This window comes from Varroa destructor, unplaced genomic scaffold (assembly GCF_002443255.2).
Source record: "Varroa destructor unplaced genomic scaffold, Vdes_3.0 BEIS01000002.1, whole genome shotgun sequence".
Taxonomy (NCBI): domain Eukaryota; kingdom Metazoa; phylum Arthropoda; class Arachnida; order Mesostigmata; family Varroidae; genus Varroa; species Varroa destructor.
Genome location: NW_019211455.1, coordinates 20,659,845 through 20,677,681, shown reverse-complemented (window position 1 = coordinate 20,677,681; position 17,837 = coordinate 20,659,845). Strand labels below are relative to the sequence as shown.

The 17,837-nt window shown below is 43.1% G+C and overlaps 1 protein-coding gene across 4 annotated transcripts in view; it reads left to right on the top strand.

Moving 5' to 3' along the window:
• LOC111244516 (uncharacterized) overlaps nt 1-17,297 on the top strand; it is a 162,870-nt gene extending 145,573 nt beyond the window's left edge. For 3 of the 4 annotated variants that reach the window (XM_086979696.1, XM_086979695.1, XM_022791735.2), the window contains 10 exons: nt 874-1,045; nt 3,480-3,547; nt 4,239-4,331; nt 7,291-7,467; nt 7,875-7,996; nt 8,460-8,574; nt 9,695-9,959; nt 14,242-14,387; nt 14,832-15,002; nt 15,172-17,297. In XM_086979696.1, coding sequence (XP_086835822.1) covers nt 874-1,045; nt 3,480-3,547; nt 4,239-4,331; nt 7,291-7,467; nt 7,875-7,996; nt 8,460-8,574; nt 9,695-9,959; nt 14,242-14,387; nt 14,832-15,002; nt 15,172-15,587 — 1,745 coding nt within the window. In that variant the 3' untranslated portion in view covers nt 15,588-17,297. The remainder of the gene's footprint in view (nt 1-873; nt 1,046-3,479; nt 3,548-4,238; nt 4,332-7,290; nt 7,468-7,874; nt 7,997-8,459; nt 8,575-9,694; nt 9,960-14,241; nt 14,388-14,831; nt 15,003-15,171) is intronic. The other variant, XM_022791737.2, reaches the window with a different exon arrangement.
• The last annotated feature ends 540 nt before the right edge of the window (nt 17,298-17,837 follow it).

Here is a 17,837-nt window from a genome sequence, read left to right as displayed (position 1 = left end):
CGATTAGTTCTGTATTATATTGCTGCAGAGGCAACTGGGCTTTTCGAACACACGCCATTCATTGCAGCTAGCGTGTTTTCTGTGTTCGTCTTCTGTAACAGCTCAGCTTCAGAAAGAGTCCACGACGACGTTACATCGGTTTGTCGTCGCTCGTGCTTCCGCCCTCACTTCTTCCCTCTATACAGACCCATAAGTCAACAGCCTGACTTTCTCTGTAAACGTGGGGAAACAGTACAATGTAAAAACTCGACAATCTGTTTATGCTACCTTAAGGATGTCGTTCCAGCAGGTCTACATAAGACTCGCGTATTACCAGAGCGCGGTGATTAGCAGCAAATCTAGATAAGATGCCGTTCTGCCTGCACCAGCTGCATCAAATCCAACAAATGCAAAGCCATATTCTAACCTGCGGCAAGCATGTAGGAAGTGGGTTAGCATCCTGAGTACCGAAACAGACGATAATAGGGACCGCTTAGCCGAGCCTTGCGGGAACCTTCCCTATCCTGAGGAGCCAACTTGCCAATTTCGCCAAATGTGACCCTTAAATACAGGAGAAAACTGGTGTACTACAGGCTGTGAAATTCTATCTAAATCCCCAGAAGTATATAGGAAACCCTATAATAAGAATCTATAGCATTTTCGAGCGTTTGGTTGAGGCACACATATAGTATATTTGTTTCAAATAATACTCCAGTCGGATGTGGTGCTATCTCAGTTGTAATCATTATATGTACAAATGTAGGCTAGCGTAATAAATAGTTAGTCGAGATCGCATTTTTGCAAGTACTATTTGACGCAAACTTATTTCTGAAGTATACTGTTGCCAACAGCTCCTTATTCCTGACATTGTTTTTCTGCTTGCAATGTTTGCAGAAGCTCGCCAGGCAGCATGCGTGGTTCCATCGCAGTGGATAGATGATTGGGTTCAACAGGGCTTACGGTACCCGCTTCGGCTTGATCGAAACAACTTTCTAGCACGTGGCAAATGTCTAGACTCTTTAGGTGGATCCAACGACAAAGAGCACTCGTTCGTCATTGATGACACGTAAGTAATCGGCTATCTTTTCGTCACCGTATACACCCTGTGAGAATATCTTATCCATTACATATGTGATACTAGAAATACTCAAATGGACTGGAAGCATTTTCTTAAATGTCCATTTCGCACCATGTATATATATATGTATATACAACAGACATGCTTGATGCACGCCTCAAAAGAGTATAACAGGCACACTCCTCATTTTAGTCGACTCTATCCTAATCTATTTACACAGGAGGTAATTGTAAATCAACTTGTTTCCCATTAAACTAAGCTATTAAACGCAACAGTGGTGCCTATATATTGTGTAACTTTGTTGCCCTTTTTCTTGTTCACCTTGTACCGTCTCCGACGATAAAAACGTTCAATCGAAATTGAAGCAACTAGTCTCGTTGTAATCTACAGAGAACTTTTCATCAGACGTTCAGCATGTCAGGCTAGTAAGTGCAATTTCTTTCGTGCAGCGATATGCAGTATCAAGCATCTTATCCTATTCCGCCCCGTTTAGTTTGGATACGTCTCTCTCGGGTTTTTTTTGTAATGTCTTCAAATCTTTTCGATGACCCAAATAAATCCTAATCTGAGAATCAGTGCGGTAACCTACGCTTTACCTATGACGTCCTTTTTGCTACATTAGCGGTAAAAGTCGATAGTCTGCTTCATTCATTTTCATCAAGAGTTCACCAAGTAAAATTGATCTCACCTGAAATTGTCTCTGTTGCAAACCTGCCATCGTCTCCGTACCATTTTCGTAACCGTATGGAACTTCATGCAGTGAACTCAATTGAATGGCAAGCTTGTATTACCTTTCTGCTTTGTCCCGTGACGTTGGCTGTGCTTAGCGCCAAAGTGGCCAATGTTCGAGGATTCAGGAATCTCTGCTTTCCGTCTGTCTAATTCCCCAATCACAGCCGACGTGTCGCAAATAAGAAGGCTCAACCTTTCGGAGCTGGTAAAAATTTGAAACAAGACCACGTGCTTCAATGACCGCTTCGTTTGTCTTATTATAGATGCCTTTATTATAATTGTCTTATACATTAGATACATTTCAGCCTTTTACTTTATTAGCTTATATTAGAGCGCACTATTTGGACCATGTTAATACTTGAAAAATATGAACAGTGGCGGGATATTGCTTTGTCGTATAGCGATTATTTACACGATTGCTAAGCTATATATATATATATATATATATATAGTTTAGCAATCGTGTATATATATATCGCCATATATATGGCAAGTTAGTATTTTGCATAGTTATATATACAATATTTATTTGATTCAACTGTCATCAAACCCTCTCCATGGTGCCTGTTTCGACTGTAGGGATGAAGTCTCCAATGCCAACAATAACATAGATTCTGAGCGCTCGCCCGTCGAACAAGAGAAATCTAGCCCGCGCCAAGAAGTAATGCATTTTGTCAGAATGACATTTGTCCGACCTGTGCGAGCACTCTAGCCAGGTTGTGTGTATCCGACCGGAGGGCTAACTAATCTTTAACAATGCGGCGGGGTCTATGGGTGCGCGCAGGCCCTGATCGGTGCCAACACCGAACAGGGCAATGTTTACTCCACGAGTATCGCCAACCGATTTACCCACCTATGTCGAACCAACAAAATGCACATGGTATGCCACGCTTTCCGCGGCAGGACGCTCTCCGCCGTTATCGCAGTATCTTGTGTTGAGCAGGCGTCAATGCTTGTCACGTACGGATCGCGGCGGAAGTCTTCGCTTCCTTTGCAAAGGAAAGCTGCCGAAGCTGACTTCGTGCTAGAGGGAGCTAGCTAAAGCTAGGAGGAAAAGGTAGCTTGTCTTGCAGAAGATTTAACATTTGCTGCATCCCGGCGCATCCATTCCATACCCTCGGAGATTGCAACTGCAACTATGCCGAATTGTGCGTGCAAAAAGAGGAGCCGATGAAGTTGGCCGTGAGGGGGAAGGAATACAGCCTAGTGATAAAGTTAGAAACGGAGCGATTGACAGAGAGAGAAGTCAAAATACGAACCCGATAAGGCCACCGTCTTACATTGCTAGTTCACCTCGTTGACAATTGCGATGGCCTGAGATGATCCTACGGCCAGAAGCAATAGGAAGCAGTTACTAGAGGAGATACCTGCGGCGAGAGAGAGGGACCTTGCGTTCAGAACTGTAGCTAGCAACAGAAGCGATGCTATCTATGTGTATATGCGACGAGAGACGGCTGCCAGTACGTTTTCAGGTCACGGCAAGGAGAGTAGGCAGGTTTTCTCTGCGTTTCTCTTCTTACGTCCGACGCGACTGGAAATTGACGATAAAGTGGCGTTAATCGGTTTTTCCAATGGTTGTATAGTATTTGTTTATGCTGCTAACATAGTTTGAAGTCGCTGACTGAATCGGTCCTGATAAGTTTGGAACTACCTGTTCTACTACTAACTTATTTGTATTTATTGTTAACAGGAGAGACCGGTGTTATCGTGGATTTATTATACACGAGAAACATCCAAATGTTCTGCAATATCGAGTGTGTAAGTATGAAGGGTTGAGATTGGTATGAATTAAAATATATGACAATGTTATAATTTCAAGTAACTGACTGATGTGCTATCGTTGTCGGGTGACAAATCGTTCGTGATAGAATTCGCAATTGTAGTGTTGTCCTTGTGATAAAATATATCTGTTGGGAATTTAAAGGGCATTTCCCAACAATATCCCAGCTACCTTTTGTCTACCATTTACAACGTAAATAGCCTCACCGCACAAATGAAGGTTGGAAACCCGTACGGACGTTTAACAAGGCAGTTTATGTCGGCTTATTTTTCAAGGGAACTCCTCTCCTGTGGAGATAACACCAAAGTAATCTAACATGAAATGGAACAAACCAACGGTAGTATGTTATCAAACCTAAAAGGGTCTCTAACTTTCAGGACAATAGCTATAAAATGCCGACAACATTGAATAGAAGTAAAAGGGAGACTCCGCCTCAACATGATCCATACATTTTTCATGTTATGATAAAAAAAAATCCACTGAACCCTTTATTTATATTTACTGCGAGGGATACCGGAGATATTTGTTGGGCATAATGCTCTTTTGAAACTTAATTTGACCTTAACGAGAATTCAAACGTTTCCCCGAGTTGAATTTACAATTTGAAGTGTTAGCTAGGAGTGTGTTGCTGTATTTTTTTAATATGTCTTTGTTTATTGCTATTTTTAGCGCCATGTTTTGATGCATCGGAAGCAAGGCCCGACGCCAGCTCGGTCCGTTATCAGATTGAATCCGATTTGCCCACTGTCCTCCTAATCCGAGGTAAGTAACTTTAACGGACGAATTATATACTATAGATTCGAGCTACATTAAAATACTGCTCAATTATCTACCCGTGCTTGAAAGGGAAATACCGTTTGAGGAGTTCACAGCTCAGGCGAAACATAGCTAGCGGCTAATAACCTTCAAAATTGGATCGCTCATAACCCAGATAATTGACTTATCGAATTATGACGTTAGATGCCAAAAGCGAGATCTTCGATCTAATTATATAGTGAAGAATTGCAGTTAAAAAAATGAAAGCCCTCGCGATATAGGGATGCATATGGAGAGCACCATCATATCGTTAATTGCCAACGCGCTGCATTGATCGATTACTGCAACAACAGAGTGTGTACAAACACTTATTTTTTACTATAAATTTGTAGCATTCAAATACACAAATGTTTATGAATGACATAAAAACAGCCAGCGTGTAGTTACGAGAGTCCATCATATAAAGGTCTTCTACTTCTAGAATATAAACAACGGAGCATGCTTAAAATCCTTATGGTTCCGTGCATAATAATGCCATTCATCTGCACGTATGAGGGCTTCGATGCCGTTTGCCTACTTCGCAAAAAGTCGTGACCGGACAGAACAACATAATTTGATTGTTTCTGACTGCGAAACCTAAACGCTTACTTAGCATAATCCTATGGTGCGATCGCTTTCTCGATGAGCGAACTCGTGAATAGTGTTACGTTCAATAGTGGCAATTTTTACTTGTACACCATATTGTAAACATGAAGCCATTGAGACGACTTTGCTTGATGCTATCCACATTATCTGTTGCGTCTCGGGGCGATAACGGGTCCATTTCCATATCCAACTGCAGTATTGATACTATTTTCAGTGCTGTCGTATTTGGCTCATCTGCTCGTGCGAACGAGTAAGACGGTTTCACGAGGCTGATTTGTCAGGACATACGACTGTGTGGGTAAGACCGTATGGTTACATTTGTATGGGCGGGAGAACACCGCTGTCTAAGCCTACCTCCTTGGTTCCGGCTTAAGGCAAACACTGCCTGCCTAAAAACGAGATAGGACGATCAAACAAGATGACGCAAGATGCCACGCACAGCTCGACGATCATTTCGGCACGCAACCCAGGGGTTAGACAGTGAGCGCTGTCGTTACTCAGATGCCCCTTCACAGGATTGAATTTTAAGTCCTCAACAAACATTAGGTGACAAAGATCCGACTATACGTTTGAAGCGGTATTAAACACCTGCAAGGTCGAAGATGGACATAGACGTCACGGAAACTGACAGATGCATTATGATCTATGGAGGAGCAGCCAACGACCTCACACAGAATAAACAGTGAGCAGTGGAAATACAATGAAGAATTCTTCCTCCATTTTAATTCTTCATCTGCGGCTTCTACGTTCCTCGGCTGTTGGGCGCGTTGCTAGGATTCTTACAGGTGGAAGCAGCAGAATCTATATGCGGTTCCGTTTGACCACAGCAAAATGTAGCAGCAGGTCGGGCAAAAAGGCAGAGTGGAGCCTTCTGATGTGAAGTGGACCAACATGGCCAGAACATGAAGCGTGGTCTATTTGCTCTTCTATAAAATATATTGACTTCAAACAGCTCGTGTGGTATCCAACATCAAGGAGGTTAATCGTCCATTTTATTGCTTGACTGAAATTAGAATTTCTACGAATACCAGGAAAACCCGAAATAAAAAAAAATGATGAAGCTAAGAAAGAACGAAAATCGAAAAACTGATCGATTGGGAAACATTTGACAGACGAGCCTTTGAGGAACTAGCTAAATTTAAGGCTGACTCAGACAAAATGCCTTCGGGCTAACAGAGGAACTAATGCACATACTTACGGCCATCGTGTCGGGAGAACAAGGAAGACTTGCCTTTTAATATGAACACACAGACACACGCTTACATATCTGAGGCACAGAATCAAACGCCTTACGAGAAAGATGAACCAGCGAAAAACTCATTCACCAACCAGATAAGGATATCTCAACCCCTTTACGAAACCACTGAAGAGGCATACAAAATAGCGTTCTAGACCTGTGGCGTTATCTACATAAGAAGCTGAAGCCCGTATATTATGGAATTCTCAAAAAAAAAAACTGGAAAAACGATTGGATGGTAGAAATTGTTGGGTGCACTTTTTGCGATGGATCGCCTCCATCGGGCTTAACGTCTATTAGTATTACGAAAATAATCCCGAAGGGCGTACCCCGGGGGAAGAAGTAACTTTCCTTAAGCTATATAGAGCTCGATATGTTTAATTGCATTTAATGTAATAACGTTATTGTGGCACTTACATATATGGTATTTGCCAACTGCACAATAATGAATCCCGGGTTGCAGCTTCGGTTTTTGGGAGTGACTTCCAGTTTCAAACGATGAGGTACAGACATACGTTCTTCAAGAAAGAAGATCCTTGTTGGATCATTGATATGTGAATATGATCCTCTAACAACCTCGTTTTAGTGGTTATGTGCTGAGACCTGTGCACGTTATGAACTCGTGTGTGCACATTCTACGGTTTACAAATTAATAGAAGCACCGCACGCAGCTGGAGCTTGGTTTTAATGTAAGTGATGATGTACGTGTGTCATGACGACGTTCATTCCTAGACTTTTGGTAGCTCTCTTACACAACACAGCGACAAATTGAATTTCTGGTGTAAGTTCCAATAATGCGTTTGATTGCAACGCAGGCCCAGGGATTTTGACACGGAGTTTGCTTACGTGAACGACAATCGTTAGTTTGATCGCACCGCTAGCGTGGACAAATCTCGATCTGCTTTGGCAGAATTTAGAGCACACGCAGCGCATTATCGTCGCAGAGAGCGCTGCAATCTGTATAGAAGATGAAGTTAGATCGTTACAAACAATAGAAGATTTTTTATATTAACTGTGTAGACCTCGTATCCGATTGGGAGTTGTTTGTTGCTGACACTAAATATTTCCTATTATGCTACCTAGTGAACGCGACCCCCGAGCGCTGTCCTCTGGTCGATCAACGGTATCGTTTCTCATACAACCGCAATCATGGCGAGTGTCGCACGCCGCCATCATCGGTTGATCAGTGCAACCAAAACAACACCCGCCTCATGTTCAGATTTCAAGCATGTGCCGAAGTCATGGGAACCGAGTCTTCCAGTAAGTACATCTACGTCCTGCTTTTTTTTTTCAGTGTATGATAAATCTGCGATATTTACTGGAAGCTGTATTTATCGATTCACACTAGTCACAATGAGTAAAATTTTGCGCATCAATGTAAATAAGGATATGAGACTACATGGCCAAGTGCTTAAAATAACGTGTTATAAAACAATGACGTGTTCCGGTGTTCCTAAAAAGTCGTGACTGTCAATCTATATATATATGAAGTATATTATAGACGTGAATATTACTCAATATGAATAGACTCACCATAGAATTTAAAGTTGCAAAGTCTCTTCCCAGATGAGGCGATAGTAAACCATCAATTTTCACAATGATAAATAATTCCCAACGACTAGGATAAGTTCTTTTAACGACAGCGTAAGTATTATCTATGTCGACAGCTGAGGAGCTGACATGTATCGCACGATGGAAGGAGGGAAATCAACTATATTTCATCGGAAAAATGGTGTCCACAAAGGAGTTGATACGAGATCCTAACGATCCCGCGCATTACAGATGCTACGTGAGTGCTAGCTTTTCATAGAAATATGTTGATTGGGCTCGATCAACCGATGCTGATACGATAAAGACAATGGCAATTAATGTTGAATGGAAGAGAAATGCTGAAACAAAATGTATCCCTTTGCTCCTCTTATCGAACTTCGAGGTCGCACTAAGACACAGTCTAGACTTGGCTTCAACATGGTAGAATAATCGACATTGGTAAAGCGGTATTTGTCACTGGTCATTTAGTCGTTACTTTGGATACGGGCCTCCACACTGAAAGCGCTCATCGTAGCTCATGGGCTATTTTCGGCGTTCCATACAATTGATCAATGATTTTATATTGAGCCTCTAATTGCTATGGTATGTTATATGTGCACTTAGATACCTATTTTCTTACTATGTAACGAAACGTTCTGTTAATTTAATGTTAAAATGGCACCATTTATTCCTGGTTTGTTTCTATTTTTTTTTTGTTACAGATGTACCAACACGACGGCCACGGCAAAACAATTTATCTATCAGAAAGTGCGGACGCCACCTGTTATGGAGTGTACTCTGCTTATGAGGGCTCGCGCGTCATGAAACTTCACATTGGTATGCATCGTAGTGGTAATACGTTTGTTCCGAGATCCGCATAATCCAATTACGACGGATAGAAAGGATATTGTAGCTTAATTAGAATTCGCCGAACCAGATTATATTTTATCTACACCATCAACTTTCGACCAGTTCACAAGCCCGTTTGAGTACCATCGAAAGCTGTGGCGTCGCGGTATACAGAGTCCTTTTACCGGCGGAATTACGTCGTCATGAAGTCCCGTTCAGTCCGGTAGTTCCTAATCATTGAGTCTGTTAGAGGTTTCAAGGGAACTGCGTGGGTGAGTGGATGGGTCAAACGAGCGTAAGCAGCGGGGAAGTCGCTTACCGCGACTTCGACGTTGTCCCTTACAGAACATAGCAGCGAGCAGTTTCTATATGATTCTACTACGTGTCATTCCCCCAACCCATACAATGTTGTGGCAATTCGGGTTAAGTACCGGTAGAAGCGAAAACAACTTTTGATGTGTGCCGTTATTTCTCAAGGTTCCTGTAGTACGTTGCCATCATGCTAACAACTATACATAATACTACACCATATGTGCACGCTATGCACTGCAAATTTACGACCGTTAGTACAGCGACCTATATATACATATACACAGAATAATATCGGTGCGTCGTAGTCGCGTGGAGACCTGATGCGGATATTTTTATAACGCACTGATAGGGTAACTTGGCTTTTATTCACGAGTAGTGAGTAAATGCATTGGGTTTTCCGAGAATCTAATATACCTCAGCTTGAGGCTGTTAGCAGATTAAATCATAGAGCCTACTGGAAAGTTTCAATTCAACAGTAAGACATACTTATTAATTGTGGCCTACGATGGACAACAGATGGGCAGCAGCTAAGGGGAGCGGCTGTATTCACGTGACCATTGTTGAGTGGCCTTATGTGGGCTTCATTAGAATGGCTAACAGTTAGTATATTAGAGAAAAGGAGCTTTGCTTTTGTCTTCTCTCGAAGAGGCCCAAGGAGCCCGGCTCCAGCCATTCGCCAGTAGTTTATCGTTAACAGGAGACAAGTAGCTGACACTTATCTACGGTTTTCACTTTTTAAAGATTTTTTTAAACGTATTTAAATATATCTGTATTTGTCGACCTGATTGAATTGCAGTAGAAAGTCCTCAGCCGCAATGTTTCTTTCCGTTCTATATGGGAGAAAACGACCAGAAGAGGCCAGTGTGGAGGAAAATTCGCCGTAATGCAGGTGCCGGCGACCCGCGTGCGCGAGTCATCTTTTCAACCACGAGTCGCGAGCTTACAATATCCGAGGACGGTGAAGAGGATGCCCGTGCCGTATGCATCTTTCAAATGAAAGATTACAATCCGGATGAGAGCAATGGAACGTTCAGCTATGTCGTCGAGTACCAGCAGAAATGGTGAGTTAGTTCGCTATTTCACCAACAGGGTTCTAGCTGTACTATGAATGTTCAGCCGACCCGCTCGACCCAGCGGCTAGTCGGTCGATGCTAGCTCAAAATTCGGACTTATTGCTTAAGTTTCACCAAGTTTAGTTTATTCTTATTTGTCGGAGTAGGAGAAACAAAGCGGTTTTTATGGGACGAACGAGATCGGACTGCAAGTTAGATCGGTCCGATTACGCGAGACGATACGAATCCATTCCACGAGTCAGCTTTTTTTTTAACATTATTGTTATCAAGTATTTAATGCTAGTTAGCATGTAGGAAATTCACTATATTTTTAACAGGACCTAACAACAAATTTTCCGGAGATATGGAAAAACAGATGAAATAGGTGAAAATATTTTGGGAATCCTCTTAACGAACATCTATAATATGATCGTTGCATTTGATCAAGGTGCGGCCCCTCATACCAATTTATTTTCCATGTTAGTATTGGATGCTTCAATCGGTATTGAAGATTTTCCTTGATCTTTCTGCCATGTTAGCGGACAACCACAAATAAATAGAAGGAGATAGCAGAAAAGAGTAAGCTCGCTGCTGTTGTTGAAAATAAATGCGCCGTTGATCAGCACCCTGCAGCGGTGGTCTCGCTTTCGATGGTATGACCGGCAATGGCCACAGTGGGTGGTCAATCCCCCTGAGAGTGAAAACCCTTGACTGACTCACCCCCACAACCAAGACGAAACCTCGCAAGCAGGCCGAAAATGCAACTACAACTCCTCAGCGTCATCCCAAAAGTCCTTGCTCTGACGAACGACTGGTCGTATGCTGCCCAGTTGCCGCCTGTCGTGCGTGTAGTAATAAAGCAAGGTCTTTCGTTGCGTCTAGTTACTGAATGCTGGCCGCCGGCTACCGATTTCGCAAACACAAAGCCTCCGATGGCTGCTGCGCAGTTTCCGCTACTGGTACAATTCCCCTGCGCTGTGGACAGACACACTTACGCACATGTTCTATACTTATCCTTACGTCCATGCAAGCTGAGGGTAACTCGTTTCATTGGAAGTTGCCCACAAAGATGATTTATCATATTATAACGAATGAGTAATGTATGCACTGATCCAAGCGCGGCAGCAGCATTACTGACTGGGCACTGACAGGGTGCATTTGTTGTCGACCTTCTATATTATATCCCAATAGAGATCTTCCATTCGTTTGCGTTGTGTCCTGCTTTCTCAGTAGGTCGATGCACGTGAGTCTCATGTGATTACCTGGGAGCCATCAGCAGAACTGGAAAAGGCAGCAAAAACATGGTGACTGAGTCTGCCAGTGGTAGGTTTGTCAATAACAGTAGCATCAGCCGCAGAGGCGGTACCAGCGGTTTAAATCGGCGTAGCAGATAGACTACAGGAGGATACCGAGTTATCAGTGGCAATGAAAACAAGCTCGGCGACGCGATGTTTTTCCTAGGATTGACAAACACTCACGTGGGTACTGCCTGAAGGGAACTCTGAAGAAGCGGAGAAGGGCAAAATGGCTCCTGTGAAGACAGGCAAGCCCATATAACCTCAGCAAGGCTATACATGCATGCATCGCATAATCCTGTGGCGGAGCCATTCTGCGCAGAAATGGCCAAGCCGAGCAAATAAACTGATGGTCACAGTGATCCTTGCTCACAAGCCGGAGCATCAACATTGAACTGAATAGACCAGTGACAAGCTAAAGGAACTTGGGCTGAACATGTGTACCGTGTAGGTTGGCTGAAAGTTGCTTGTCGCTGCAAGATTTAGCTATCATACCCATGGGCTCGCGTAACAATGGTAAGTCTGAGACCCAACGCAAGCCTAGCGTTAGTAAAGCAAGGTGACCGTAGTTAACTAGTCCGTGATTCGCGTTGAGAATAAAGTACGCTGAATAGAGCAGAGATAGAGGAAGAAAAAGAACGCGAATCACCATATAACTGAAAGGTGTAAGTGAGGATCCGTCACTTGACGCTGCTGCTACCCTTTCGAGTCCATGCGACAAATGACTTTTATTGTACACTACTACTGCTGCTGCTGCTGCTGCTGCTGTATAAAGCCTCCAGTAATGATTCGACATATAGACGGAATGGAAGGGTAACACATGACACAGCCTTGTTGCATGAAAGAACAGCCCGTAATAGCTACATACACGCGCATCGTTTCGCCAAGAGCGCCTAGTACGTGAGGGCCTTGAAAAGCCGATAGTGTTGGCTGGATATGCCGAGGCTAGCTGCAATCATGCAATCGGGCGGGCGAGCCGGTTTCGCCAAAAAGCCAGTAGAAGCACGCGAAGGACACTGACACCGCGTGAAAGAACAGGGAAAAAGCCGTAAAAAAGAGCCCCACGCAGGTTTAAGTGAAGAGATTGGAGGATTGGCCGAACGTGACTTGACGCTTGCGCATTCATTTGTTGATGCTTACCAGTGTTTGAGGGCTTTTGGGTTTGGGTTTCTGTACGCTATAAGCTGAAAGGGAAAAAGGGTTGAAGTGGGTTGTTTTCTTCTTTAAATGTTGCTCTCTGTACCCTATGTAGGTTTCTGAATGGCACTATGCACAATAAGTGTTCAGCTATAGCTGGTCGGATCGCCTTTTCGGTTCGCTCACACTTCTTCGCTGCCAACACTTCTTTCATATTCCCCTTTTTTCCTCGTTGCTTTAGATCCTTCTTCGTTTGAATGTCTGAGGATATTTAACCGTACATGAAGATAGGATCTCGGATGCAGACGACGGCGGGGTTTCTATGTTAGTACCGTATTCACTACTACTCATTGAAATGTTGCCTCTTGCCGCTGCAGACCAAATTGCCAATGCCGGAGCCACTCCGGATCCGATGGAAGAGGCTGGCAGTGGCAGATGCAGTCACGGCAACGGCAGTAGTCTCAGCATGGCTGGTATAACACCACCTCTGCCAAGTCATTCAGTTTCTCTATGGGCTTGTGGTACTAATGACACAACACAAAGTAGATGCTTCTACGAAACCACCGTGCAACTATAGCTTCTGTGTGTGTGCGTGTGTGAAAATGTGTGTGTGTGAGAGAGATGTGCTACCGTGTCCCAACCATACCCGACTGTATTGTACTTATATGTTTGCCCGTGTGCAGCAGGGGCTTGAATGTCTATACGAGCGTATAAGTCTGCGCGAGCGTGTTTGTTAGCATAGATGTTATGTCTTTATGTGTACGTGTGGTTGGTACCCACAAACGAACGAAGCTGGGTCTTACCTAGCTTGCTCGTGATACGCACGTCCAATCATCTCCTCCTCCTTTTCCTTTTCCTCTTTTGCGACCACCCCCTTTCCACTTTCTCTCATAGTTTCATTCGCAGCTCCCTTTGCTGCTGCAGCTGCTGCTGCTGCCTTTACCGAGAACGTTGTACAGTACACGAGATGTGGGTGTGCTTCCACAACATTTACTACTCATGATTGCTTTCCTGAATGCCGTGTCGTGCTGGTTGGGCTAATGAGTGTGAGTGCGTTGGTATACAGTGTACACAGCCATATTCGTACAGGATGTACTACGTAATCGTATCGTCGCTCGCGGTTGCTATTGCCCCTCGTAGTAGCGCTGTTGATGTTAATGCTGCTAGCTACAGAAAGATCATCTATCGTTGCTGCGCAAAGTATAAAACAAGCTTATAGGAAATCGTCAGCCGGCGTCTATGGGGCTGTTGCCCACAACGGACGCTGTTCTTCTTTTTCGGCTTTGCCGATGTGATAATAGGGTATAATGTACTATGTAAAAACGTAGAACGATGGCGGCATAGCTTGTTTACGAGAGGCTGGCGCGCCGAGACCTAGACAAGACTGCAATCCACACCATTATGGTAGTCTTCTACATTGAGTGGTTTTTTCTCTCTCTTTTATCATATCATAACTAAATTCACTTTATTCACTGCGTAGTCGACTTAGCAGACCCACTAGAAGCAACTCTAGTTGACTCTTAGGTCACTGCCAGCCCGTAACCTGTTCATATACGACAAGATATATTAATATAGGACCAGGCAGAGGCTAGCGTTACTGCTTAGTACTACTAGCACTGGCGAAGGTGGCACGAGCAGAAAAAGCGGAAGCTAAATAGATATTCGTAGAGCTTCTGCTGCGTGCATAGTTAAACGGTAGTAGGGAGGTCGCTCCGTTCATGCTCGTATGCGAAGCCGGTATTGCTACTAGCTTCAAATATGCTCTTTTCATTTGTTCTTTTTCCATCTTTCGTGCTTTATGACTTCTTCATTGATGTATCGTGTGCTCACCTGTATACTTGTTTGCAATAAATTTACAGTGAGATGAGCTATCGTTGTTTAACGTTGTCACGCCGTTCGGAGCACGTGGTCGAGATGCAGATTGGTTCGCCAGCGCCGACCGTCAAATTTGCCTGCCAGCAACCGTATTACGATAAGGAAAGCCGCCATTTTGATACTCTGTACCGTAAGTAGACAACAAACAAATAATGCAATAAAAAAAAAATACGAAAGAATGACGCGATTAGTGAAAACGAGCGGAAACAAAAAAACAGCAACAACAACGAATACAGGATTGCGATGACTCGATGCCGGTGCTATGTTCACTTTATTAACGTAACCCATATATATATTCAGCTGTGTGTTCGACACATCAGCATGCAGAAACTAGCGTTTTTTGTTCATAAAACGCGTCTTCATATATTAGAGCCGTCTGTTTTGATGGTCGGGTCTGCTATATAAACTGGCACGGAGCTGTTTTATCGTTCAAATATTACATCATCTGCATGGTTACTTCGTTTTCTTTTTTATGATTTATTGAAATTTATATATTTTCATTTTTATACACGCTCGCTCGTTCGTAATATTTAGATACATTTAGATAAATTTTATATTATATGGACACATTCAGGAGCCACGCCAAAGAGGTGCATTTTGCACGGCACCTCACTCAAAGTTATTGGTCGGACCGTTTTCCCGCTAGAGGAGTGCAAGATGGTAGGACCAGCCACAACCCTGGGTTGTGTTCACAAGACCTCAATGGCTTTCTACTCCACATGCGGACCCTACAAATCTGCCAAACGTAAGCATAATAAACCGAAATATACTGCGGGACCAATGTTCACGAATGCACTTCGATGTAGATTGTCATTGGTTTTACGCATAAACATTTAAAGTGATTGACAGGTGTGCGTGTTGGGGGGTAAGGCAGTTAGCTCCAACTTAACGGAACTTCCATTTCGTTATTTCAGACTTTTCCTGCTACGGCCATTATCGTCGAGGGAACACGACCTATATGATTGTTGAGGAAGAAGGCAAAGGCACGCAATGTTTCGTCTACCAGCTGCAGGAGAAATTCTACACGCTGTCCATTTACCCTCATCAATGCCCCCACATTTCGCAGAGCCACTTGCGTCCGGGTCATCTGGACCACGGCATTGACATGTCTTCATTGGGAAGGGGGGAACATATCGGCCACGAGGTCGAGATGCGACTGCAGGTTCTGCAGGGCCAATCGGAATGCGATAACACGTTGGACAACGCCTCAAGAGCTGCTATGGCTTCAAGTGCCGGCCGGCTACAACCTGCCGTTTGGTACGCGACGAGGGCTTTTTTATTGCTGTTTTCGCTTGCCTCAAGATTTTGGCCGCTGTCAGCTCTACGGTAGAGTAGATCACTATAAAACAGTGAGGGCTTGCGATAAAACAGAAAAGCCAACGAGATTGCGATGGAATGAAAAGCGGAGGAGGCATTATGAGGCTGCAGGAGGTATTGCTTGTCTTTGTTGTACCATCTGGTAGTAGTAGTAGTACGGTGTAGTAGCTGAGAAGCAAGTCCTTGCATCCGGTCGTCATTCGAATTGCAGTCATCGTATGGGCACGAATGAGTCAATCGATATGCAATGTCCGTGTACAGTATCAATAATCATAATAATAACAATAATGATGTAATTGTGGGGGTATAATAACAGAAAATAACCTCGAGTACAGTATGTAGACGTGTGTTATTGTATAAGTATGACAACCAGCCATGTGTTGTTTGAACGTGGCGACCGAATGGCGACGATACAGCGGATTATCAATTCATCCGCGCAGATCATAAGTGTAATATAAGTAAAAAAACATTTTCAACAACACCACAAGTAATTATGACAACAACAAGACAGAACAATATATGCACGACAAAATTGAAAAGGACTAATATGAAGAACATTTTGAGCAGCGTCTCTGTCGTCCTTAATCTATAGAGTGAGTCTAGTTATAAACAAAAAAAAAAAAAGACCATCAAAACTTTGCACGTATGAGAGACGACAAAAACAGCCGAACATTAACCAACTTGGTTATAACGTAACAGAAACGAAAAAAAAAAAAATAATACCACAACCAAAAGCACTGAAATACAATCAATGTACATGTTCATGTAGCAAAAACAAAAGATACTGACGCATAATATTACTAATTATTATTAAATACAATTATAAATGACGGAGGAAGAATTATAGAGAAAAATGCGATGAGCAAGTGAATATATTAAAGTGTGTAAACTGTACACAGTTTTGTACGAAAAGCAATGAATGGAAAATAAAAACAAATTAACCTGGGCAAGGGAAAGGAAGGCACACAAATAGTGCTTGCAAAAGAGAAACTCATAACCGAAAGCTGACAGACAAATGATATAATAATGGGGAGTGAAATGCCTTGCCCTGTTGAAAAGTCAGCAACAATGACGATGAAAACAACAGAAGTATCGACGCTGTTTTTGCCAAAGCATCGCGGAATGGCTGGCCAGAACCAGATCCGTCAGAATTGCCAAGTATCCTTTACGTTTGTTCAAAGGTTCTACTGTGCCATTGCTTAAAGCTAAACAAACAGCATTGGGAATTGACTAGGTGTTCCACTGATATGAACATGTGCTTGGCCACTTAGCCCGTTTAGGCATGGTCGGCCTGGGCATCTCCTGCAGGGTCGGCGTTTTCGACCCTTTTCTCGACACCCAGGTGTGTTTCCATCAACAAGTAGTAGTGCCTAAAAATATACGAAGTCGACATCGGCGAGGGTGTGACGGCGATCGTCATGACAGACCTTGTGCCGCGGGCAGTTCGATAGCAGATTCACACATCTAGGTAGTAGATGGTGGCAAAAGTTTAGATAGAGACTGTCAACAACTGTAAATCGCATCTGTATATAGAGATATAACAATCTGATTGTCGAACTGAACGAGACGAGGAGCCATAGCATCGTGAAAATGGTCAATGGAATATCAGGCGAAAAACCGTGGGGTGGTCAATAAATTTAATTTCATCAAGAAAATTGACAGAATAAGTTTGAATTTGAATAAAAATAAATAGCTGAATCAATACAGTTATCGGTGTGAACAATAGATGGGTGTTACCTGTAAGTATTGAGCTAGGACCACGAAGTCTTGTCGGAGGAAAGATATCCGTTGAAGGATCATTAATAGGCAGTTGCCGGCTGAGCAAAAAAAGCAAGAAGAAAGAAATGGTTGTTTGTAGAGCGATAAGAACTATTATACACCGGTGAAAGATCCGTCTGGAAACCGACTATGACGTGAGCGAGTACGTACCATTAGTTCACCGCCTTTTTTTTTTTTTTTTTTTTGAAAAATAATTTACCAAATATCATTAGTGTAACTAAACATTTGTCCGATTTACGTGAATTGTACACTCCAAATATGTTTGTATTCGATTCTAAATAATGTTTGAATACTGTCTTGTTTCAAGTTCTATTAAGTTTGGGTACTCGCCCGTGCAAATGTTGTAGTTACATCTTAATACCCAAACAATTTGCCCTTCATGTACAGATAAGAAGTATGATGGAAAACGTTGTGGGAGACAGGGAAAAATCGGCTGATAACCACTGAATCCCCACAGAACGGGAACGGAAAATAAACCAATCGA